This window comes from Coturnix japonica, chromosome 1 (assembly GCF_001577835.2).
Source record: "Coturnix japonica isolate 7356 chromosome 1, Coturnix japonica 2.1, whole genome shotgun sequence".
NCBI lineage: Eukaryota > Metazoa > Chordata > Aves > Galliformes > Phasianidae > Coturnix > Coturnix japonica.
The window spans coordinates 158,070,166-158,094,981 of NC_029516.1; the positions used below are offsets into that span (position 1 = coordinate 158,070,166).

General features: G+C 43.1%; 1 protein-coding gene across 4 annotated transcripts in view; it reads left to right on the forward strand.

Moving 5' to 3' along the window:
• Positions 1–6,270: 6,270 nt before the first annotated feature.
• Positions 6,271–24,816, forward strand: part of ATP8A2 (ATPase phospholipid transporting 8A2) — a 280,358-nt gene continuing 261,812 nt past the window's right edge. The window contains exons 1-2 of one of the 4 annotated variants that reach the window (XM_015852111.2): positions 19,877–19,967; positions 24,118–24,271. In XM_015852111.2, the coding sequence (XP_015707597.1) occupies positions 24,202–24,271 (70 nt within the window). In that variant the 5' untranslated portion in view covers positions 19,877–19,967; positions 24,118–24,201. Of the gene's footprint in view, positions 6,448–19,876; positions 19,968–21,163; positions 21,247–24,117; positions 24,272–24,816 lie in introns of those variants that run through there. The other 3 variants (XM_015852110.2, XM_032442160.1, XM_015852108.2) reach the window with 3 other exon arrangements.

The window sequence follows — 24,816 nt, forward strand, 5'->3', positions numbered from 1 at the left end:
TGAGGCAGCAGGAGCAGGATACTTTCCAGCCTTATTCTGTGCAACAGCAGCCCTTCTCAGGTTTGACTGTACAGTCTTAACGCCATACTTGATATAAGAATCCTCAACATTTGAATCCTCCTGTATTTACTATCTTGGTTTGTCTAATAAGGAAGGCATAACTTTGTGCTTGGTGGTGCTGAGGTGTGCCAGGTGGCCTGGCCCTCACTCTGTGCATGCAGGAGTGATGGCAGAGCTTAGAAGACTTCCCTGAGGAGTCCTCTGTGGCAGTTTTGGGACTCTACTTTTTGTGTGTTAGACGCAGGGCCACCTGATGCCTGTGGAATGGCATTGTTGGGTGGGATTCAAGGTGCCTTGATGCTGGAAGTTACAAGTATGCCCTTTTTAAATGCACTGATAGCACTAATTTATCAGGTTGTATGATAACAGGGCAAGCCTGTTTTTTACTCTGACCCTATAGGAAAAGTCTTTAAGCCATCTTTGGATTATATCTAAGAGACATTTCTTACTGGAAATGTGCTTCATGTGCAGAGCTGTTGGCAGTCGGTAGCTTTACTGACTAGCCAGAGGTAAAGAGGTAGCTTTATTTCTGGAAGGAGTAAGATATTAAGCGACTTTTATTTGGTGACATTAAGAGAACTAATTTTGTTCATATGGAAATAAGTTGGAAAACGTGGGCAGAAGTTTTAAAAACAAAAAATCTTCACTTGAAATGCTAATTTGAGGTCAAGTGGCAGCACTAATCTAGAACATGTCTGGAGAGTCTTGATGCTGAAAATAACCCAGAGAGCTGGATTGAACCCTCAAAAAGGTACAGAGATCTCTGAGGCTAAATTAACAGGGCTTTTCTTATTTGTTCGTTTTTGTTTTTTCATTTCTTGTATGATGTTATCAGTGACTTCCTAGCTGCTATTATGGCCATGTAGGCCTCTGTAATAGTTTCTCCATTAATAATATATAAACTAGAATTGGATTCCTGTGTTAGAAAATAACTGCAAACTATGCAGAAGTGTTTTAGTTTCTTTCCATCGGACTCTTTCCATCTTTCTTATTTATTTATTTATTTATTTATTTATTTATTTATTTTAATTCAATCATCTTAGAGGCAGACTGTTTCTGCCAAGTAGTATTCAGGATATTTCTAGATTATCATTTCACAAATGATAAAGAGTGATCTTGCCAGTTTCTTTAGTATTCTGGCACATCCCATTGAAGCATAAAAATTATTTCTTTCCATACAGATCACTAAGAAAAGACATTAAGTTGATTGAATCTGCAGGATTTACCCATTCCTGAAAAGGCTTTGAGACCTGACTCTCCTGATCATACACCACTGCAGCGTAGGTTTTTGGGCTGAAAGCCAAATACAGGATATTAAGGGAGAAAGGGAGCAAATGGCAGGAAGCTGTGTGTAATGTTATCCAGTTGTACAATGTGGTTATAACTATGCAGCTGTGCTTATCTAGCTTTGATCACAACAGCATACATGACAAAAGAAATGAGCCCTCTAACAGTGCAGCACCCAAATGTATGTCTTTAAAATGAAATGTGTCCTTTGCTCTCCTTGGATGCTGTGCAGCTAATCTGGCTTTGTCCTGTGTGCAGAAACCATCTTCTAAAGATGAGAACTGCAAGCACCCTGCAGCTTTCCATCATCTTGCTCCAGTGTGTGGTGGGAATGGTCTGAGCCCACCATTTGAAGGCACATGCTGCCTCAAAGCAAAATTTCTCCCATTTTCTTCCTACTCCAGGGCTTTACTAGAATGTGACCAGTTAAAATAAGACCCAGAACAGGTTCACCAACACCCTGACTCAGTGCAAGCTGCCAATTCACATTCACGCTTATTCTAGCAGGTGCTTATGCCACCACTAAATTTATCCTCTGTGTGATGTAAATTGCCTGAGGTACAAAACTGGAACATATACCTAACAAAACAATATGAACACATCTTTGAATTTCTTCTATGGGTTGAACTGCTCAAATATGAGATCATTTTGTCCCATTATTTTAAGCAATCCTTTAAAAAGGCCTAACCTCAGGCATCTGTAATGCACTGTTGGGATTCTCATCCTGAGGTAGGGACAGGTGTGTCACTTAGTATTACTTCCAAGAAAAGCTCTCATATATTACACTGTACCTTTCCACTTCATCCTTAGCTTTAAGTCCTTATCTAAGAATTCTATTAAAGTGTATTTCCTTATGCGGCAGTTGGTTCACAACATTCCCTTATGTCTGTACTGTGTTCTGATCTTTGACATGAAGTTACATCTCCTTTCTTGCCTCTTTGTATGGAAGCAGGTCGTGAGATTGATGTCCTTGAGAGCAGTGCAATTAGGGAGACATGAAAACCCAGCAATTACACTGATTGAAGCACGCTAAGTAAAATCCTGGCTGCAGAAGCTTCTCTGCCGAGCTGAGGCCGTACCGTCCAGCAGAAGAGGGCGCCCGACATTAACTGCTGTTTCCTGGAGGGGGGGAATTAAAACAGGGCTGCGACCAAAAGCTTTCTCTCCTGCCCTGGCCCGGACTGCGAGCTGGGAACGGAGGCCGCTGGAGCTGTCCGTGGTGCTGAAGGGCAGCGCCCAGCGTAGGGAGCCACTGACGAACGCAACCACGTTTCCACAGCTTTAAAACTATCTTTTGCTTATTACATCTAGTAGATCGCTTTTTATTGTTTTTTCATTGACTGCAAATATTTACATAAATTATACAGTTACGCTATATATCAAACCATTTCTCATTAAACAACAGCCCTGTCTGCAATAGCTGGTTCAAAACATTGATCAAGGCAGTATGTTTTTATTTTTATGAATTGAACAAGAATTAAACAGGCAGAATTTTCATTAAATTACATTACTCTGGTCCTGTAACTGACCAATACTATTACTGGTACCAACCACAAGCTGTGTACTGAGCTTGTAAGGCCTCGTGGCTGAGGCTTGCAGTGTTTGAGCTGTTCTTGACCAGTGCGAGGCTTTGTTTTTACATTCTTTGGTTGTAACAGCAGTATCTCTGCGAGGAGGTGTCCATCATTTGCTTAACTTTATTTTTGATCCAATCATTTACATGGATAGTGATTAGGAGTTATTACTCTCTGAAAGTCAGCTAGCAAAGTGCAGACTTGAGACCTAGGTAAAACTGGGTTTAGGGATAACAAAAAGAACAGAGAACAAGCACGTAACATGCATGAATAGCACTACATGTAGGAAAATGGGATGTGATGTGGAACTGTAGACAAAGAAAGAAAGAATAAGATGTAGAAGTCTGTTGGAAAACATAAACATATCTGTAGGGTCACCCTCAACCCAAACAGAAGGAAGAAAAAGGAGCAAGAAGAAACTGCTCCACTTCACACTTCTCTCAACAAAGCACTTGCTGAGAAGACACCAATGACATCTGCTGTTCTATGGAGACTAGCACTGTCAGCCTCACATCTCAGAGGGATGCTTGAAGGGTGAGCGCAACACCAAAAGAGGAATAGATTCAAAGAGTGTGTCTATATAGAAAACGAACTGTTACATTTCGTTTTGTAATAGCATTCTCTTTCATTTTTTCCCTCTTTATTTTCTATAATAAACACTTACCTAACAATTTTTTGATTAGACAATTAAGTTTTCTGTTACACTACTAAGAAATTCTATGTAAGTTGTGTTTCCTTTTTATTTCTTCTTCTTTTTTCATTACAAATCCCCGTAGTTTGTTTGTCTGTTAGTAACTGGAACAAAGGACACATCTTTTGGATTTTGGGCTTAGCAGCCTCTCCAAGGTCCCAGACAGTATCTGACACTGTTAGAAATAGAATCAAGATATCCTGTCTTCCAGTCTGGCACATTAACCACAAAACCATTCTTCCTGCCTTTGCTTTATTTATTACACTGAAATAATTATGCATACTGAGATCTTTGAAAGTACATTGCTATAAATACTAGAAAAGTAAGCACATTGTAATTTGAAGATCATCAGCTCCTTTCTAGTTTTCATCACATCATTCAAACCATGGAGCCATTATGATAGACCTTAGGGAATCATACTGTCATGACTCATGGTCCCACAATATACAATATAGTATGCATCAGCAGCATGACAAAGCCAGGCACTGCAGAACAAAATGACAACAGTGAGGTTTGCAAGTTTAAGAATATATTTCTTTTCTTGCAGCTCAGGGCTAACCTGTTACTTGTTACTAATGATTATGAGCTTGTGAAAGAAAACCACCTCAAGTTCACCTCAGGACTGCAAATTACCTTTCCTGTGGGCCCAACCCTTTGGCCCTCTAAGCAGGGCTCAGTTTGAGACTCAGTTACTGAGAGAATCTGGCACACCTTGCTTCCTCACAAGAAACCTTCACAGTATACTTTCTCCCTTTTACTCCCCATTAACTGCAATGCACGATTACACTAAGCACCCACAGAGAGAGATACCGTAGACAGATCCTCCAATACTCACAGGCCATGCAGGGGAAAAATTGTTTTTTTTCTTCTGTGCCATTAAATTCCGTGTAACTAAGGCTTGGGAATCCACCTTCTACAGGGATACAACTCAGGCTTGTTGAAATAAGTGTGAGACGAGTAATTAAAGCTCTTTGAGGAGTCAAGGAGACAAGTAGACACTGGGATGGGCTGCCCAGGGAGGTGGTGGAGTCACTGACCTTGGAGGTGTTCAAGGAACGTCTGGACATTGTGTTGAGGGACATGGTTTAGTGAGAACTACTGGTGATGGGTGGATGGCTGGACAGGGTGATCTTGTGGGTCTTTTCCAACCTTGGTGATTCTGTGGGTGTTTATTGTTATATGTGAGGATGCTGAAGTGCAGCAAGGTTTGGAGGCTTGGCATAAGTTATGATATTTGAAACAGTACCAAAATTTTCCATCTTGTACTCTAGCCATCTCCATATGGTAGAGTGGTTTGGATAACGACTTAAGGCCATTTTTTTTTCATAGACTTTCACAGTACTGGACATTGTTTCTTATGCAGCTGATCTTTCCAAAACCTCATATCATCTCTGATGAGCTTCTGCCTCTCTTCAGCCTACCAGAAGATACTCATAGGGAACGCAACCCCAGCAGAAAAGGCAGTCCGTTTCAGTGTGGCATTGCTGGCTGTGCTTGATTGAGACCAGTGTCTATAAAGATCGAGAAACACTTTTTAGTTGATATAGTTTATCAGTGTTAGGATGGGGAAGAATGGGGCTGCCCAAAGACCCCCATCCCTGGAGGTGTTGGATGAGTGCTGGGCAGCCTGGTCTGATAAGTGGTGCCCCTGTCCATGGCAGGGGGTTGGAACTTGATGATCTTTAAAGCCTCTTCCAACCTGAGCCATTTTATGGTTCTATCGTTCTATTTTTGTTCTATAATTTCTTTCCCTTTTTCTGACCTCAGGCAAACTCCTTATTGCAAATGCTGCACAGAGTAAAAAAGGTGATGCACTCACTGATAAGGTTAAGTGGTATATTGATTAATCTTTCCTTTTTTTTTTTTTTTTTTTTTTTTTTTTTTTTTTTTTTTTACCTTTCACTTACCAGACATTTTAAGTTGAAAAGGAATGACATGTTTTGTGCAGAGGCTGCCAGCGATGAAGGATGTCCTTGTAACTGAAACAAATGAGTTTGCTTGGGGATCTAGATGAAAGCTGGGCCTTGTTAGGATGCAGAAATGTGATGTCCCACAATCACAGATGGAAGGGGTTGCAAGGGACCTCTGGAGATTGAGTTCAACCTCTGGCTAAAGTAGGTTCCCTACAGCAGGTTGCACAGGAAAGCGTCCAGAGCGGTCTTGGGTATCTACAGAGAAATAGACAGTTCCAGAGCTGTCATATTCGTTTCAGATATACAACTTTAGTAAAACAACAGGCCTACTTGCTCATTCTGGATGAGTTCAGCTGCGAGGCGCTCAGAGCCGGAGTTGTAGCACTCCGCCCTCAGGCAGATGGCTGGCTGCGATGTAAGGCACTAGGGAACCGGGCTGTCTCCCCACGACCTACAAAGAGGGCGCCCCGCAGCCGCCCCGCTCCAGGGGAGGCCCGTTATTTCAGTAGGCAGCGCTGAGGAGGCGGTCGGACCCGCGGCCGCTAGCGGAGGAGCCCGGTAGGCGACAGGCTGCGGGGCCCGCGATGCCCAACGAGGAGGGCCGGGGCCTCCTCCGCCGCCCGGGGCCGGGCGGGAAGGGGCGGGCACCCCGCTCACTCGGCGCTCTGAGGGAACGAGGCTGCGGGTCGCCCGCGCTGCCCCCCGGCGGGATCCGCTCCCGGCAGGGCTTAGCGCCTCGCCCGCCCCCGCTGCAGGCCGCGGCGCTGCGCGGCGTCTGCGTGAGGGGTGGCCCATGCCCGCCCGCCGCCGCCGCAGCCCTGAGCCGGCCGCCCCGGCCTCAGCATGCCGACCAGGGCCGGCCTCGACACGGCGCTGAGGATGTCCCTGCGGCGGAAATCCTCCAAGATCCACTCCTCGGCCGGTGAGGAGCGGGCGAGGCGAGCGGGCGGCGGGGCGGGCGGGCGAGGCGGGGGCGGAGGCGGCGGAGGAAGGAGCGCGAGGGGCCGGGAGAACGCACCTCCGCGGCCACACCGCCCGGCCCTGCCCCGCAGGGACCGATACCGCCTCCCAACGCCTCGGCAGCGCCCGCAGGGGCCTCTCGGGGAACGCGGAGCCGCCCCGCAGTGCCACCGTGTATCCCCGCCGCCCTCGGGACCCCGCAGCCTATTCTGGAGCGCCGGTAGCCTCGGTGTCATTACCCGAGCCCTGTAGGCAGGTCTCGTTAAGGCCGAGTTCTTGTGCCCTGTGCAAGGTCTGTGGTGAGCTGGGGTGCAGCGCACTGCACCTTCTTCACTGTTTATTGAATACGGAATGTGCTTGTGTGGAACATTTCCCCATCGGCTCTACTGTGCATAGTGCACCTTGGAGAGCGTGTTTAAGGTTGTTTTTGGGGTGATGCTAAGCTGGAAGAAATCCTCCAGCATCATGTGGTTGTTAGCCAGCAGAACCAGACTAGAGATGATATGAAGGAGAAGCCACTCTGCTCTGCACAGCGTGGTCACCATGCTCGTGTCCTCCCGCTCAGCTTCACTGCTTGCTAATAAGGACAGAACCCCCGGGAGCTCTGCAGAGCTGCTGAAGTAAGCAGGATGCTGAGCAGTGAGCCGTGTAATGCTGTCTCATGGGGAATGGGAAGGTTTCAGCCTAAGGTTTAGCATGTTACCAAGCTGTAGGTATCCTCCGTGTAAGCCATGCAGATGAACCACCCCAGTTAAGCAGATTGCTTTGTCCTGTGGCTGGGGTTGTGTCTGCCTTGCAGCCTGACTGCAGTCAGCGGCAGGGAGCTGTAGTTCAAAAGAGCTGTTTGTAATGTCACATTCAGAGTCTAGGCTGGCGTGCTTGGCCAATACCAGCCCTTCAGAATGTACCCAGGTGCAGAACATTGGCACTCTGGGAGTGCTTGGCTGGAGCATGGCATATAAATTGAGTCGAAGCTTCAGCTTCTCTACATCTTACTCATGGATCTGATGGGTGGCTGCGTTGCATGTCAGTCATGGCGGGGCATCCGAGTCATACAGCAGCTTCTAGCTGGGATTTGTCTGTACCTTGACTTGGACTTTCTCACGTACCCTGCTTTTCACATAACAGAAATCCAAATTAGGTAATTATTTGAAGAAGGGTAGGAGTTGCTGGTCAATACTGCTTCTGTTGACAATGTATTTCACATTTAGAATATTTTTCTGTAGGATAACAGAGCCATATCACATTATATCTACACAAATTTCCATAGTACAGGTTTGTCTAAGTTAAATCATAGACTCATTAACAGGGATGACTGTGGTTGACACACTTTAGGACCCATGGGCTGCCACCTTTATCTTCCTGGAAAAGCACGTGTTTGGCAGCTGAATCACAGAGCTGAAAATGAAGTCAGGTATGAAAGTGTGATGGCAGTGCAAGACCTGAAGGCCTTTCCTGAGCTGAGTGGTGGGAAGGAGAACCAATCACCCTTTTATCACCCTCAGTAAAGGTTGTGTAAACTCATTATCCTCTATGGCTCCATTCATGCAATTTTTGAGTATTCTGCCTGCTTTCTTTTTCTAAAAGTATGCTTCTTGCTTTAAATACTTGCAGTGTATTTGCTAGTCCTGTTTACTTTTGGGTATCTTGAAGTATTAGCTTTTAGACTAGACTTTTAGAAGCGCGGAGATTTCTTTTCACGCTGTGTGAAGGATTTCAGCAGCTTATGGATGTACTTTACACAACAACACTCTGTGATGATCTGATGATGTCTTTTCACGTCAGATCCAGTTGTTATTTCTACCTTTGCATTTTGTAGCATCGTTTTCACATCTACTAATTCGGGATAAGATTTCATAGAATTACTCAGGTTGGAAAAGACCTCAAAGATCATCAAGTCCAACTGCAGCCTAACCATTTAATACTGTATTTAGTAGAACTTCAAACTTGCTTGGCGCTGGTACAAAGGACCACAGAAGAGCAGATGAGGTGAAAAGGAGAAATTAGAGATGGTGGGTCACCTCCTGCCACTCAAAGTATTGGTCCTCTTCTACTTTGTGCATTTGCTCATTAATCGATTTCTTTTTTTGCTTTGTACAATGAAATCTTTTTATTGCTGTAATGTTGTACCAGCTGGGCTAAATTGATTAGATTAAAATTATTCTCAAAGAAGTCTCCAGTTCTTTACTGTTGGAACCACAGACATCAAAGGGTAACCTCAGACATCAAAGGGTAACCTGTACTTCTCCTTCCTGTCTCCTTAAGCCACTGAAAATAAGCAACTGTCAATAACATATTGGATGATTATACAACAGCATGGTTATTTTTAGGGCGGAAAATGTTGAATTCCAACTTTATATTGGATTAAAGTACAAATGATCACGATGTCATTTACTGTGGTCCTCTTCAGCTGCTCAATGGTGCGCATCAGCAAGAAGAGATCAAGAGATCATTTTAGTGTAGAGTTAGTCACCGGGTCTTCTCCCAGGGCATGAGGAACTGAAATATAAACATTTTATTGTGCAAAACCACACTCCTTATATGTCTTTTCCATCTACATTTATGCTTAAGTACTTGCTGATATTCTTTGCTGTGTGTTTAGTCTTGAGACCAGTGTCTGTCTCCCAGACTCTTACTCCCTTTGACTGCGAAGGGTCTTGTTCCCTTCTAATCCACCTCTTTCTTTGGTCAGAGAAATGCTTCAGAGAAGGTGTCTTCTGATGCTGCACAGGAAAGGTTCAGGCAGTTCAAGAAGTGCAGCGAAGACTGAAGCTTTCACTGTGCAGCTCAATGAGGTCACCTGCTTTGGGTTGTCCACGTCATACTTTGGAGGTAGATAAGCACTCATCCTGAAGGCATTTTTAACCAAATAAACCCTAGGAAAGAGGTCAGCCCAGTGCTGAACTTACAAGAGTCCTCAGATGTTAACATTTAAATGTCTAAGAGCAAAGTCCCTGTTTGGCTGTGAGAAAGACACTAGGCAGCCACAGAGACAGTGGGCACTGAGCACAGAGGTACATCATCAGCAAATGCTACTGTAGCCATAGCGTTGTCAGACACAAATTGTAGCCTCTCAATTAGCTGCCACTCCACAGGGCTTCATTGTATTGAAGGCTTGCTGAGGGCCCAGTAGACACCCATATCGGCTGTTTCCAGTTGTCAAGTGATCACTCCATACATTTGCTATTTGGAGAAAGGCTCAGCTGGTCCATTTCCGTTTGAGCTTTCTTCTTTGAGCTGTCAAGCATATCCTGTAAAAACTGTTTCAATCTTTAAGATGACTGGTCTTCTGCTAACAAAGTAATGTTCTAGGTGACTGTGATAGCTTTATTACTGTAGTACATTGCTGTCTTGTATTTGTCTTCCTGTGCCATGTTTCGTTGCGACACAATTGAATTAGTTTGTATGGCTATAAATATCAGAACATCTGTTACTGATGGTATCTGTAGGTCCTAATTGACAACTGGTTCTTTTAAGGGTTATCTGATCACAAAATCTTTTCTGTGTATATCGGTAGTAGAGTAGAGCTGTATATTAGATATTGAAAAGGCAGCTGAATATCTGCAGCTACAATTTTCTGCTCCTGGGACAGACATTAATTAAGTTTGGCTTAGCCACACATAAATGTTATCCTTCCAGTATTTTCTAGCTGGGCATTTTGGAGCAATTGCAGTAATATACTAGATGTGAGATCTGAAAGCTTTAGATAACTGATTCCTTGCTGTTATACTAAAGGGCCTCTGACTCACTTTCTATGCTGAATAGGAAGGTTTGGGTTTGATTTGTTGCTACTTGAACACTTTGCTTTGTTGCTACTTTACTTTGTTGCTACTTGTTGCTACTCTGCCCCTTTACCTGAAGCACCATGGAGGGAGGCAATTGAGCATCCTGTGCTGTGGGATCTCGGAGCATTCAGCCCAGTGTTTATGAAAAGGATGTGTGAATCACATACCTCAGGCTTCTGTGGGCCTGGGAGTACTTAAAGCAAATGTCACCTTATGATAACTCTGTAGGTTATTTCTAAACAGTTTATTTCTAAACAGGAGAAAAAAGATGTGAAAGAATACGTACAAAGCAGCCATCCTGACTCTGATATGGTCTATGTCTCTGCCTTACTGGTTATGTGGACGCAGGTCAAGACTTGAGCTAGAAGCCTTGAACTGAAAGCCAGTTATACTTACGTTTCTGCATCACGGGGGAGGCTTAGCATGATTCTTGTTTGGTGATTTTGAGTGTTCAGTAGTCCAGTTGCTGGATATGAACTAAATGCATTAACCTCAGTTCTGGCACCTTGTTTTGGTGAGGGGCAGAAAGACAGAGGAATTAATAGTATGCAGTTGGATGTTGTCTAAACCAAGACTGAGGTGAGGTCCTATTTTGATCTATTGATGGAGAGTCAATTCTTTACCCCAGAGCTTCACTAATACAAACCTGTGCTTTGAAGCCATTCTTATGCCATTTGTCTGCCTGGTAGTAGGGGGAAAAAGAGCTCGTATAAGAGCTTAGCTGACAGACAGAGAGTGCTTTCCTTCTAACTCCCTGCTTCCAATCAAACTTGTCCTAATCCATTCCTACCTGAAGGGAATTGTTGATTCACTATGCACTCCATACCTGAAATCCTGACCCTTGATAAAGTTATTTTCCACAATCTCCAGTGAGAAAGTTCTTACCTTCTGATTTTGATGGAAGCCATTTTATTTACAAGTATGAAATGTGCTTATGTGTTCTTTCAGAAGGCTTTAGATGCTAGATATCTTCAGTAGGATAGCAAAAAGGAGTGATCTGTCTTCAGAAAGAGAGACTTCTAAGAAGGTCTGAAAGATTAGAGATGAATGAGTTTGTTGCTTCAAGAAACAGCAAAGATTTGGGAGCTGGGGTCCGAATTAACAGGCTTCTGTAAAGTATAATTATTGGTAAGTTTATCAAAATGCAGATCTGCACATTAACGCAGTGGAATTATTGCAGATATGTTCCAAATTGAGAAATTAGAGTTAGATACTATTTCAGGTCTTTACATATAGCATTTAGCCCCAGCATTAGGAAGTATTAAAGCTACATTCTCTAGAGTGGGTAAGTTTTCTTCTAAAACATTGCAGAAACTCATGTTTGTTAGTAAATGTGCCACTGGAGTTGCTGTTCTGGTTATGACAAAGCTCTTCAGGGCAGAATATACCATTTCAATGTGGCCATGTGCTTCTGTATTTATAGTTTTCCAGAATGTTGGTATTTTTCTTACTAGCTACCGTGTATGAGCTTCTGTTAGCCCAGCTATCATGTAACTAATTTCTATGCTCCAACTCAGGGGAGAGAAAAATCATTTCAACCAAAGGATAATGGTGGCACAAGGACAAACTGTCAGAGACATTAAGTTTGAAAATACATAGCAAGCAAATTCAAGGTATCAGGCAAGTGTTTGGAGTAGCTTTCCAGTAGGAGTGTTAGGAAGGAAACTTAGTTTGATTTCACAGGTAGATTGGATTTATACAGGTCTATGAAGCTGAACTTTTAAACAGGCTTTTGCTTCTAGGTTTGTGTTTTACACCAAGTAAATCCAGGAACTTCAAGGGCAGGAAATAGACACTATACATTGATCTTTCTTGGAAAAGATTGTAAAATGACATTTAATATCTGACTTCCACTGAATACCAACAACCATAAAACATGGTGTATTCCAGAACTTCATTTTTACCATGCTAGGACTGAGATGATTTGTGGTGCCTGCTGTTGCTTGAGTTTCAGATTCATTTCTTGCTCAAAAATGACCAGTAATTGCTTGGAAAATAGCAAAAAGTACAGAAAGGCAGTGCTGTGAAAACTGTAAAATAATGGAAGAACATGGTAGCGGAGGGACGAGGAGGAAGCTGGTAACCTTAAATGTCCTGTTAATTGATAGGAACAAAAGAAATCAGATTACCTGGAAGAGCAAGTCTAAGGAGGGCAACATGAGGTCGCAGGAAGCAGCACGGTCATGGCTGTCCACAGGAGGTCTGAACTGTTGAAGAAAAATGTGTATGTTCCTATAAATTGTACCAGTGTTATGTTGGAGAAAATAGAGAGAGCCTGCTCCTTTCCTTTTTTTTAGTATGACTGTGCATAAGGAGGAAACTGAGAATTTCTGCTGCTGGGGATCTATTCTGTCACAAGGTGAGCTGCAGTTGGTGTATATTTTTTAACCCTGTGCTATGAACACAGCTCGGATGCAGCTGATAGTCAAACCACAGGGGAGTTTTTATTTTGCTTTCCCAGGAGGCATTTTCCTACTGATGTGTTTGGTGCCCCATCCCAGGAGACTTTCCAGGTGAGGCTGGATAAGGCCCTGGGCAACCTGATCTACTTGTGGTGTCCCTGTTCATTGCAGGAGATCTGAACTAGGTGGCCTTCAGAGATCCCTTCTAACTCTAGGGATACTATGATTCTGTGATTCCCAAAGCCTTCCCAACGTTGGCTTATCAAGAACTTCCTCCTTTGAGATGTAGTGTCTGCTGTCAACCAAAAATTCTCTGTAGGAAACAGTGCACAGGATTTAGAGGGGCAGGTAGAAGGATTCCCACTGCATTGCAGGTAGACTGCGCATCCCCACTAGAGTCTGTTGGTTACTCCCATTTGCACTGATGGTTTGCACTAAGTTTGACACCACATACTAATAAAAATCTGACGTGTGAGCATTACATTCTGTCTTTGCAGGCCTCTAAAGATAGAACCATAGAATCACAGAATAGTCTGGGCTGAAAAGGACCTCAAAGATCATCTAGTTTCTTTCCTCCTGCTATGTGCAGGTAGATGGGACACATAGAGCATATGCAGACATTAGAGAGTAGACAACTGTAAACAACCCAATCAAAATTAGTACATGAACTAGCATTCCATAATGAAATATTAGTACTTTAAAGAGAAGGCCCAACAGCTACTAATTGGAGAAGGGCAACAGTGTGATGGCTTTACTCTTCACGGGGATCTAAAAGCTATTTCCCCTCAGTTCTAAGTGTTATGTCATTTGTGTCCATGCATCAAAGGAATTACTTTACGTACTTTATAGGGCCAATATAAAGACAGTATTTGTGTGGTGCTTGTGGAGTAGAATATGGTGTAAGAAAAGGTTTCTTTAGACAGATGTGCATGCAGATGAGTTTCTTCGTAGTTGCTGTCTGGCACTGGTGATTCAGACCTCTTGAAAACATATCCAGGTGAGTGTTCTGGAAAAGAAAAACAGATTGTGACTTTTCATTTTAAAGGTTTATTTATGGATTTATTTTGTATATTTTAAATACTTTTATGTAGTTATTATATAAAACAAGGGTGTTTCATAAATATATCTCTGTAGGTTCTTTTCTTGTTCAATTTCTTATTACTGAAATCACGTAATAACAACAATTCTGTAAGAAAGTTGCTACATCAGTTCCTATAGAGTGAAATTTGAGAAAAGCGATTAACAACTGAAGGAAGGGGGAAGGGAAGTCCTACATTAAGGAGATTGGCAGCGCTTCAGCTACAGGGCTATGCTGTGACTGAGGCTGGAGCCAGAAATAGAATTGGATTAACGAAAGAATAGCAAGTAGCTAAATGTAAGGTCAAAGCAAAAAGATACAGAAATGCTTTAAAATGCTCCCATATGCCAAAAAGTTTCGGGGAGATATTTAAGGAGCTTTTCTATTATGTACATCTGTGAAAAGGAAAATCAGTTCATACTGTAAGAACAGTGAAAGAAGACTTAAATAATAGAAAGCCAATTAAGAGATCAAGGCTTAAGCTTTAAAATATGAGAGAAAATCACAGTAACCTTTTCTGATCGCATGCACAGGTGTTAATACACGTGTTATGACAAGTAAGCTAAAAAAATAGGGGGGGCATAGCAAAAATAATGCCAGCACTACAAAATTAAAGGAACAGTAAAAGCAAGTTTTGTGAAGATGCTCCTTCAGACAGGACAACACAGTAACCTATAAAACTGAATAGGTTCATCCTGAACACCTGAGCAGAAAGTAGGCTTAACCTGATAACCCAACCCTAATTATTACAGCTCTCTTTATACTGATGTATTCAGTTATGTTCGTAGCTTTTGTCTTCAGTTAGAGTAAATATTGACTGTCTTTATTTCTTCTTTCATTTTCTATGTAGATAAGATGATATATGTTTTTTCCAAACGGGAAGGTGGCAGGACCTAAAATCATAGGAGGGGTCTGGCGGTAGGGAAAACAAATGCAACATCTGCATTTTGGTATAAGAACTGCACTCTTTGTCTGCAGTGGGATACAGATCAGCAGAAGGGTAGCTAAAATTTAAATCTGGAAAGTAACCAAACATGATTTTATATTAAAACAACTCTTCCCTGTGGTTAAGTTGGTATTTTTATTGCTGTTGTCATACACACATAAACTGCAACACGAGCGCTGCAGATGGGGCTCTCAGCAGCTGTGCAGTAAGAGCCGTTTTAAAGATTAAAAGATACGCTCAGTGTGAGAGACCCCTTCCTCCTTGTCAGGGTGTAGGGCTGCTTGGTGGTAAGAAATTAGTATTTTAACAGTGAGCTCAATATGAAGATAATAGCTCAATGGAAGGTATTGCTCCCTGGTGAGTAGCTGTGCTCTCGGCAGCAAGGTAGAACAGCCATGTGGAAATGAGATGGTAATGTCTATGAGTGTCTCTAAATGTGACATAGAACAGCATGGAGCAGTGTCACAGGATGGACAGCTGGGGGTGAGGGAAGGGATCTGCACCAGAGGGCGGTGGGCATGGAACAGCCTGCACAGGGCAGTGGGCGCAGACTTGAAGTGCTGGATCTCAGGGACCATTTGGAAAATGCTCAGATGCTGGGACTGGATTTGAGGTGGTCCTCTGTGATACCAGGGGTTGGACTCCATGATTCTTGTGTGTCCCTTCCAACTGGAGACGTTCTGTGGTTGTATGACGCTTAGCAGCTGGGGGCCTCTGCTCATTTATGAGCAAGTTGCTTCTGTGATGCTCTGTGGAGGGAAAAGAAAGAAAGCTTTCAAGTTTTCCCCCAAAAAGCATAAATTAAACGTGATCCCAGTAGTTATTCAAGATAACTACTTGCTTATTTTATCTTTCATTCTTAATATAAATAAATAAATAAATAAAAATAACCCTAACCCAGTCAGTCAGATTTGTCTTAAGAGCTACTCTGCAGTGCTCTCTGTACCTTAATGAGTAAGTGTGCTGCCAGTGAAAATGGAGTCACCGTGCACCTGGTGATGCACAGTGTGAGGCGGGGGTTTGTTTGCCTGGGCTGTTTTCCCTTTCCTCCCTAGGGCTACTTTGCCATGAAAAGCTCCTCCAGTACTGGCATATGAGTCATAAGCATAATTTCCTCTAAGTCCACAGTAGGCTGTGCAATACTAGATAATTAAATATTGAGAAGGTCTGTGATTGTTATCTGCTCATTCTGGTAGCAGTTCCAATAAAACAGTGTGTGCCACTTGCAGGCAAGTACCGGAATGTCTCAGAGCTGTTGGGTGGATGCGTTACAAATGTACTTAAACCTCAGCAGGGATAGAATAGGTCAAGCTGAAGCCTGGTTTGATAGAAAACAAACAAACGTTTGGGAAAATACACTGTGTGTCCTGGCAGATCTGTGGTCACAGCCCCAGCTGGTCCAGTCAGCAAAACTTTGCTGAAATCACACTCACCTCCTCCAGTCTGAGCAGTTCAGGCTGGGTCTGGTCTACACGCTTCCTATTAAAATGTGTAGAGGCACCATAAGGTATTTTTCAGAGATGAAGCCACTGAGGCTGTTCAGAATCTCAATCAGAGAAACGTAGGGTTTGGAAGGGACCTCTGAAGATCATCTAATCCAACCTCCTGCTAAAGCAGGCTCCCTGCATTAGGTTGCACAGGAAAGCATCTATGTGGGTTTTGAACGTCTCCAGAGAAGGAGACTCTATGATCACTCTGGACATCTTGTTTCAGTGGTCTGTAACTCTTAAAGAACTTTTTGCTCTTCTAAAATTCATCCAGCACAGATGCTACAGGCAAGACAGCTGTTCCAGGAAACAAAAGCTAGCGTAAGAAAACTTTTCAGGCTGTTTTTGTTTGTAATAGCAGTGCTCTATTGGGGAAAACTTTTCCAGCTATATTTAAGTACAGGAGTTCAGCATAATGATAGCAGGTGGATGATGCCACTCTAAAATTGCAGTACTAAAGTAACTGATATCTATATTCTTAACTTAAATTGCATCAAAGGGAAGAATCCATATGAGTACCTAGCTTAATAAGCTTGCTTTCATCCCTGATCTGATCTTCTGGCTGGGGCTGTAGAGCAGAGATGAAACTGGCTGGTATCTGTAAGCCTCTCCCATCTGACAGGAGGGTCCTTTCCTGCAGGGGGCAGTGATGGCAGCTTTTCTCCTGTCCTTATTTAAACATAGAACCACTGCTGAATTTTCTGGTTTGGATGTGTGTCTTATACGTCCATTAAGCTTAAAAATAGACTTGCCCTACTGAAGGCTTTTATTAAGGTAATGTTCACAAGTCTGTCTTGAGCTTTGTGCACATCTCTTCCTTAAACTATCTTTAACATCATTACTGTGTTCTGTTTTTGTTAGCTCTTAGTGATGCAGATCGGCTGAGAGCCACAAAAGATGTTCAGTACAGGATTCTTCATCTGTTGCTTAAGACTGAGAGCATTCCGCTAAGTCCCCAGAGCCCTGCAGCCCAGCTGTAGCATTTCCCATGGTTTCCCACAAGTCTCCCAAGTCTTTTGGAAGTTACAAATCACAGAATCACAGAATGACCCGGGTTGGAAGGGACCTCAAGGATCATGTAGTTCCAACCCCCTGCCTGGCAGGGCCACCAAACATACACATTTACTAGATCAGGTGAAGAGTGTTCACAAAGCTGGTGAAGAGGGCTTAAGTTCTCATGTTAGCATAGACACTCCTATTTCAAGGTGCCTTAGAAGGAGAAAAATGTTTGTTAGTGTTTGAAAAGGAATCTCAGAAATGTGCTGCCTCTTTTCATGCCCTGTCCATGTTGTGATGGTGATACAGAACGGCAGTCACTTGGAAATGCTCAGTACTACTGAAACAGCCTGAAGTTTCTTTCTGCTTCTTGCTGTTTAGATTCATGTCCATGTAGTCCATTCCTCACTGAAGATAGAATATCTGTTTCTCTTGCTGTATTAGAGTGATGGGTTGCATGGATTATGCTCATAGCTCTGAGGTTCAGTGTAGAGCTCTGCAGACAATAAATGACTCCTCCACTGAGCCATCCTTGGTCTGAAGTTGAGTGACTAAAATATTATCTAATTAACAGGACAGTATTAAACCTGTCCCTGTATCACACCAGACTTCACAAATGGTAGGTATTGCATCTGAAAAAATATGTATATGAGTTAAGTATTTTTGAGGACACAATATCCTAATTTTATTAGCTTCTACACTTAGATGGTTGCAAATATACTCTTCTCTGCTGGGCACTTGGTAGCTGAGTGTGGACTGCAATTAGTGACAATGAATTAGTTTCCAGTTTGCTCTCCTGAATGTTTCCATTAGCAGTCCCACTAACAGCTGTAGTGAACCTTTAATGAATACAATAAGCCACATAACCCACACAAGCCTGCGTGGCTGGGATGTGGTATATTCCATAATGACACTGTGCAGTCAGGTTTTCCATGTGATTTACTAAGTATTTCATCAAGAACTTTTTATGCTCGTTCTTGTAAAAATATTCCCTCAATCAGGGGAATAGAATAGTGCAACTTCATTGTTGCCCCTCTTTTTCTTGTATTGTCTTTGTTCTGTGTTAAGCACACTTGAAGAAAGGCACAGGTAGCAGATGAGTAAGGGCGTAGTGGATTAATAATGTGTTGTTGAACTAAAAACAATACACTTATTAATTCTTAGGATGTAGCACGATGCTGGAGTACCCTGTTGGACGACGTCAGTCTTACAGAGGCATTTTAATGGCTTTTACATCAGTGAAACACCTCAGCATTGCAGACAGGATCTGCTCTGTGCCCATCCAAAGGCATGGCAAAGCATCAAAGATGGACCTGCCATCAGCTGCATAAGGCTATGCTGTCTCTCATCTTCTCCTCCACTCTTCCTGCTTGCCCCCCTGCCAGTCAGGTTGTGGTGTCAAGGGAAGGGTGCATGGAGCCGGTTCTCTTTTGGCCTGGTGGAGGGCTGTGAGGCAGTGGTCTTGGGTGTAGACCAAGTGCTGCTGCCACAGGGGGGTGAGGAATACATTTCTTCCCTTTAGCCGGTTGACTCTCAAGCTTTCCCTTGTATAACAATCTAGACAATCTTGTCTTGAAAGTAGAAAATGGGCTAAATCAACTCCATAGCAGTGTTGATACTGGGCTAATATAATATATGAATAAATGTGACGAGCCGTAATAGCTTCAGGCTACTTGTAACAGGCAAACTAGAAATCCTTTAGCGTGATAACGCGTTTCATTGGTGTTTACTCAGTAGGTTATTAAGAACAATAAAAATGCATTCGTTTTGTTGATAATGTTTCATTGTTTGCAGGTGCTTCATCATCTTTATCTGCATCAATGTTTTAGCTTTCTAAAGTGGAAAGCCTATTTATATGGAAGTAATGCTTTTGAGACAAAAGCACTGACAGCTGAATTGCAAGGAATATGTGTTGAATCATATGCCTTTAGCTTATATTTTGGTTGGCTCCCCACTTAGCAGCAGAACACAAGCTGGATGTCAGGATGATAGTTCAGTGTAATTGTTCACTAATGGCTTTAAATAATAGATGTACCAAGACCTTACTCCTGTTTACTTAAAAGCTCAGTTTCTGTGGTAGGTTTTATCACTACGTGTTTAAGTAGGTGGGGAGGAGCAGTCTCTGTACCTGGAGGGCAGTTCCAGTTGGTGAAAGGGAGTCAAATGTTGGTTGGCTCATGACATCTCAGAGCTAATTTGTTCATGCTGCAAGGTTTTTCTTTTTCTTAGAGTGATTATAAATCAGCACTTGAACTGTACTCTGATAGTTCTGGGGTATCTTGGTGGAAGTAGTCATCATAAGGTAACTAGCGTAGTCCTATCAGACTACATAGAGTCCTATCATGTAACAAGCAGTATCACTAGAGGGAATGGCCTCAACTTGCACCAGGGGAGGTTCAGCTTGGGTAATAGGAGAAATTTCTTCTCTGAAAGAGTGGTCAGGTGCTGGGGCAGGCTGCCCATGGAGGTGGTTGAGTCACTGTCCATGGTGGTGCTGAAGAAGCAGGGAGGCTTAAATGTAACTGAAAGTATAGCTGGTTTTGCCAAGTAAAGCAAAGCTTGTAACAAAGGAACAGGTTTCCATTGTGCTTATTTTTCTGAAAATCTATTTTCAGAAGTTGTGATACAATGCTTTACGTCTTTATGAGCTTAAAATACAAGATCCATTTGTAAGTATCTCTTTCCTGTCAAATACAGATGAAACAGCTTCAGAGGAACAGAAAAGCTGAGCAGAGGCCAGGTTTGCTGTAAGGCTGATTTGCAAAACACAGTGAGCAGGTGGGACCAGGTACGTTTGTCTCTTGTAGATGGAGTGCTCATGAAACCAGGGGTAGCACAACCTGGCTGCTTTTTAAGACTCCCGTTTTGCGCTGGGAAGCCACCAGCCGCTGGGCTTCTTCACTTCACACCTTCTGAAAAGAGGGCAGTATTTCAAGTAACTTGTACAGATCAAGGGTTTTGCGGACCAGGGGAATATAAACCCATCATAGATTTTATTTATATATTATTTATTGTATAATAAGCTGAGTCCTCTGTAGACTATATGGCAATATGGGCTTTGGTGCACGGTTTTGGGATTAAAATCAAGTGTGTGTATTCCTTCAGTTTACAAAAAATCTGACTGTAAACAGATGAATTGACTGATGAATCACCAGAGACATTAATCTTACTCAAACATTAGAAAGCAGAACAAGAGGTTGGAAATTGTAGAGTTTTAATATTTTCATGCTTATGCTACATTATTTGCATGCATGTTTCCTGACCTGAGGCCTGCTATCAGTAACTTGGATATTGATTAACAAGAACTGTACTGAAAATTCTCTTATAAAATATCTCAGTGTTACTCCATGATCTCCCTGGCTGCTGAGCTGCTCTGAGAATTGATTCCCTTTCCAGGATATGGTACAGAATATGAATCTTTGATTGCTCAGGCAATGTAGACAGAACTTCCATGTGTTGCTTGATTATTAACAAGGGCCTGTTAGAAGGTTTGTCTTCGTGGCAGTTTTGTGTGTGTCTGTTAGCATTCAACATGATAATATAAAACTGGTGCCAGCTGCAAGTGTTATGTTGTGATGCTTCTGAAAAGGTACTTCACGAACATCAGAAAGGGATTTACATCAGAGTAGGACAAACAAGAGCAGGTTTCTGAACAGCATCCAGCTAAGAGCAAATGAGCAGAAGTTGGTTACACCTGAACTTCTGGCTTAAGTTTAGGCTCTTAAATGCAAGCGGCAGAAGCACTTACTACACTGCTGTCCTGGTTTTGGCTGTGATAGAGTTAAGTTTCTTCCTAGCAGATGTGTGATTTAGAGTGGGAACAATGTTGATAACACACTGCTGTATTAGTTGCCGCAGACCAGTGCTTACACTAAGCCAAGGACATTTCAGCTCCTCATGCTGCCCTGCCAGTAAGGAGCTGGGAGGGGACAGAACCAGGACAGCTGACCCAGACTGGCCAAAGAGATGTCCCAGACCATGTGGTGTCATGCTGGGCAGTGGCACTGGGGGGCTGGCCCCAGGGAATGCTGTTGCTCAAGGATGGAGTGGGCGTTGGTCAGCCAGTGGTGAGCAAATGCGTCGTACATCTCTTTTTGTATTCTTGTACTTCCTTCTTCTCCTTTTCCCCATTGTAGTACTGGAAATGGAGGAGAATTTCCTTCATTCCTTGGTGTTCCTTTGGTGGGAGCAGCCACGGGGCCCTCTGTGGCTTCCTTGTGCTGTGCTGTGCTTCTCTCTGCTGGTTCAGCTGATGGGGCAGAGTGTGTCACAGCTTGTCTGCAGCTTGTGGGATGCATTTGCATCATCTGTCTGTGTGGAATGAAGGTGCTGAGGCTCAGCAGGTGTTTGAGGTGTAGGCACCGGAGTAGTTTGATCTGAATTTGAATAGAGTTAAGCAGTAGAAATCCCATAAAGTCCTTCTCCTTGGGGAGCACAAATATTTTAGTTCCTGTAGGGAGAAAAGCTCAATTTATTAGGACACCCAGTGTGACATGGAACTGTTACAGCAAGATGCTCCTGGCTTCCAGAAGTAATTGCCTTTTACAAATCCAGGAACAAAGGTGCAGAAGAACACCTTGTTGCTTAAAAAGCTCTAAAAATAAGAGAGTAGTTGATGAATGTTAACTTGTTCAAACAGTAATTAACTTGATAATGTTTTAAATAAGGACAGCAGTGAGGCTTTGAGGATCAGTCCTTGTACTACATTTGGTGAGACTGATCAGAGGTAGTTCCTCAGCTCTGAGCAGTATGAGGCTATGCTGGAATTGTTATAACACAAGAGAAGGTGTAGGCTCTTCTGGGTGGTTCAGGCTTCCTTAGTGAGTAAAACATGGGAAATGGTGAATATGAATAGAAGTGGGTGCTCTGTCTGTGTGAGGACCACCCTTTAAAAGCTTGTATGTTCCGATTCCTTAGTTGATGGTAAATAATAGAAAGATGTGCAACAAAAAAGAAAAGCCTCTGTCTTGCAGCTGTATTTCAGTAAGGACCCAGTAAACTCTCAGAGATAGCAATGCCATGCCTGTTTCTACTGCAGCCTCCCACATGAAATGAACCAGCTGATATCTGCTGGGCTCCTGAAAGCCCTTGGCCTGAAGTGGGAGGGGGTTAAACAAACAAGCTGTTACAGCAGAGAACCCTGAAAACACATCTCCTTTAACATAAAGTGCCAGGAGTAAGAAGGTAGGTTGTGCTTCTTGTGGCCTGGGTCAGGTTTGGGTAGGGATAAGTCAGCCATGTGCTTTATAGTAAGGCACCAAGAACGCAGGCTGCTCTGGTCGCTTGGCAAGCTCTTGGCATTTTTAATAGAAAAAAAATGGCTATACCAAAGTACTCAGCAAGGTACAAACAGATACAATATGTTTTGCTCACAGATTCATCTGTGTAGGGAGCAGATAATGTTCTCAAACATTGTTCTCAGATGTTTTCCTCATGTATTATGCAACATTTCCCTAATGAAAGCTGGATAAGAGCAACTAAAATTGTGAGTGTCTTCCTCTCCTGAGGAAAAAACACTTATTGTAGCTACCAGTGTCCTCCGTGATTTCCTGCCATTGTCTTACTCATGAATATTTGACGCCCTTTACCTGATGGTCCCTTACCAGCCATAGCTGTGCCTATTGCCAGGTGAAGTTCTGGCTTTCTGCTCCACCAGCCTGCAGCCCAACAGATCCCTCACATCTGAATCTGGCTTTGCATTGGAGTAAGCAAAACTCTGCTCTGCAGCGGGTCGTGTTATGCTGGTGTGCTGGCTGACTTCTGAGAGACAAAACTAACAGCAGCGATCTGCTGGGGTGGCCTCTGTGAGCAGGGCCCAGCAGTGCTCTGTGGCGAACCAGAGCCAGCTTCAGCTGCCCCAAAAGGGACCGGCTGCTGGTCAGAGCTGAGGCATGAGTGATTCTGGTTGTACCTCTGGGAGAGCAGATTGAAGAGAGGGAAAAACTGCACAACAGCAGCTAGGAGAGGGGGTGAGAAGTAGAAGAGAAGCAGCCAGCAGCCCAAAAAGTCAGCGCAGAAGGAAGACAGGAGGTGCTCCAGGTGCAGAGCAGCACTTCCTTGCAGTCCAGCTGAGGCCTGCCATGGGGCAGGTTGTCCCCTTGCAGCTCACAGGCACCACACTGAGCAGATCTCCACGTGCATCAGTGTGAGGTCCTCCAGAAAGAAATGTCCCAGAAGACATATACAATATTGCAAAGGTAGCTTAAGATATGATGTAGTAAGCCAAATCCTAGCTGTCTCATGGAGCTGTCCTGTAAGGCTTTAAGTGTGCTGCTGATGCTTTGTTTTCTTGTCACCATCCAAAACACAAGTGAATGGTCTGGAGGGGGGCAATGGAAAGGATAGGGGTGGGCCCTGGAAAACTGTTATAAGGACCATGTAAGTATATGTGACCCAAAAGAAAGGCACGTACTAATGGGTTACTATGAATGAAAGAAGGGAAAACTACTTACTTTCTTTTAAGGCAAAGAACTTTTATTACCTAAAGTAGTATCAGAATTAGCCTTTTCATTGAGGTCCAGAATACATCGGCATCCTGTTCAGAGGCAAGGAAAAGTAAGTTTAACAAAAACTAATTCCTATTTTGTAATCGCAGAGATGAATCAATCTATCTCGTAACCTCAAACACTGCAGATAGCAGCTCCAAAGGGAACTGAAGTTGAGTTCTATTGTATCTTTTTATAAGGATTTCACTTGAAAAAATCTGTGCTTTGAAACCTGGTATGGAAGGGTCAGAGCCCAGGAGCAGGTGGGTGGTTATTTTGAGTGCAGGAATTTAGGGCAATGTCGAATTCCCCTTTTTGCTGAAACATATTAGAATGTTCCAAGGAAAAGCACAGTAGTCTCCTTGTGTGGGTATACACAGACACAGACTGCACACTCTCCTCCTGTGAATCCATTGCAGAGCAATTTGAAAGTGCAAAACATGTATTTCACAGATTACAAGGAGGATCACTTTAATCAGCTTTGAGACCTGCTAATGCTGTAGAGATCTTTGAAGGACTACTGCTGTTTTCATCTTCATGCAGCTGATGCAAGACAGAATGAACATCATGCCCTTGTGTCGTCGCTGGAGGAGATGCATCTCCATAGGTAACTGTACAATGGGCAGCTGCTTTTGTGCGTTATATGGAACTGTGGGTGGACAGAATGAACAACAGCAGCTTTGGGAATGCTTTAGAGCAAAAGGTCAGTATGTATTCAGTAAATCTTTCTAATCTTGCATTGGCTAGAAGCCAGTGTCACAGGCCTTGCAGCTTCTAGCAGAAGCATCAGAATACAGATAGCTTTAAATCAGCAGTGTATAAAGGGGAAAATATTTCTCTGTCTTCTTTAAATTGTTCTCTTAGAAATCAAGATCAGCTGTGCTTGCAGCTGATATGCTTAAAGCTCTTAGTAAATTGTTACAGGAACAGATGAATTACAGAAATGAAAAAAGCACTTGTGTGCTAGAATAATGATTGAATTACAATGTGCCAAAGGTAGTTTTAGCTTCAACCGGTATTAATACAAAGAAACATGCCTCAAAGGTGGGAAGAGAGGAGACTGAAACTGTTGTCTTGTAAGATTAATTGTGACTGTCTGTTGTGCTAAGAAGATTTCTGGTGTCTGTTTCTGAAATATTCTTATAATCACTT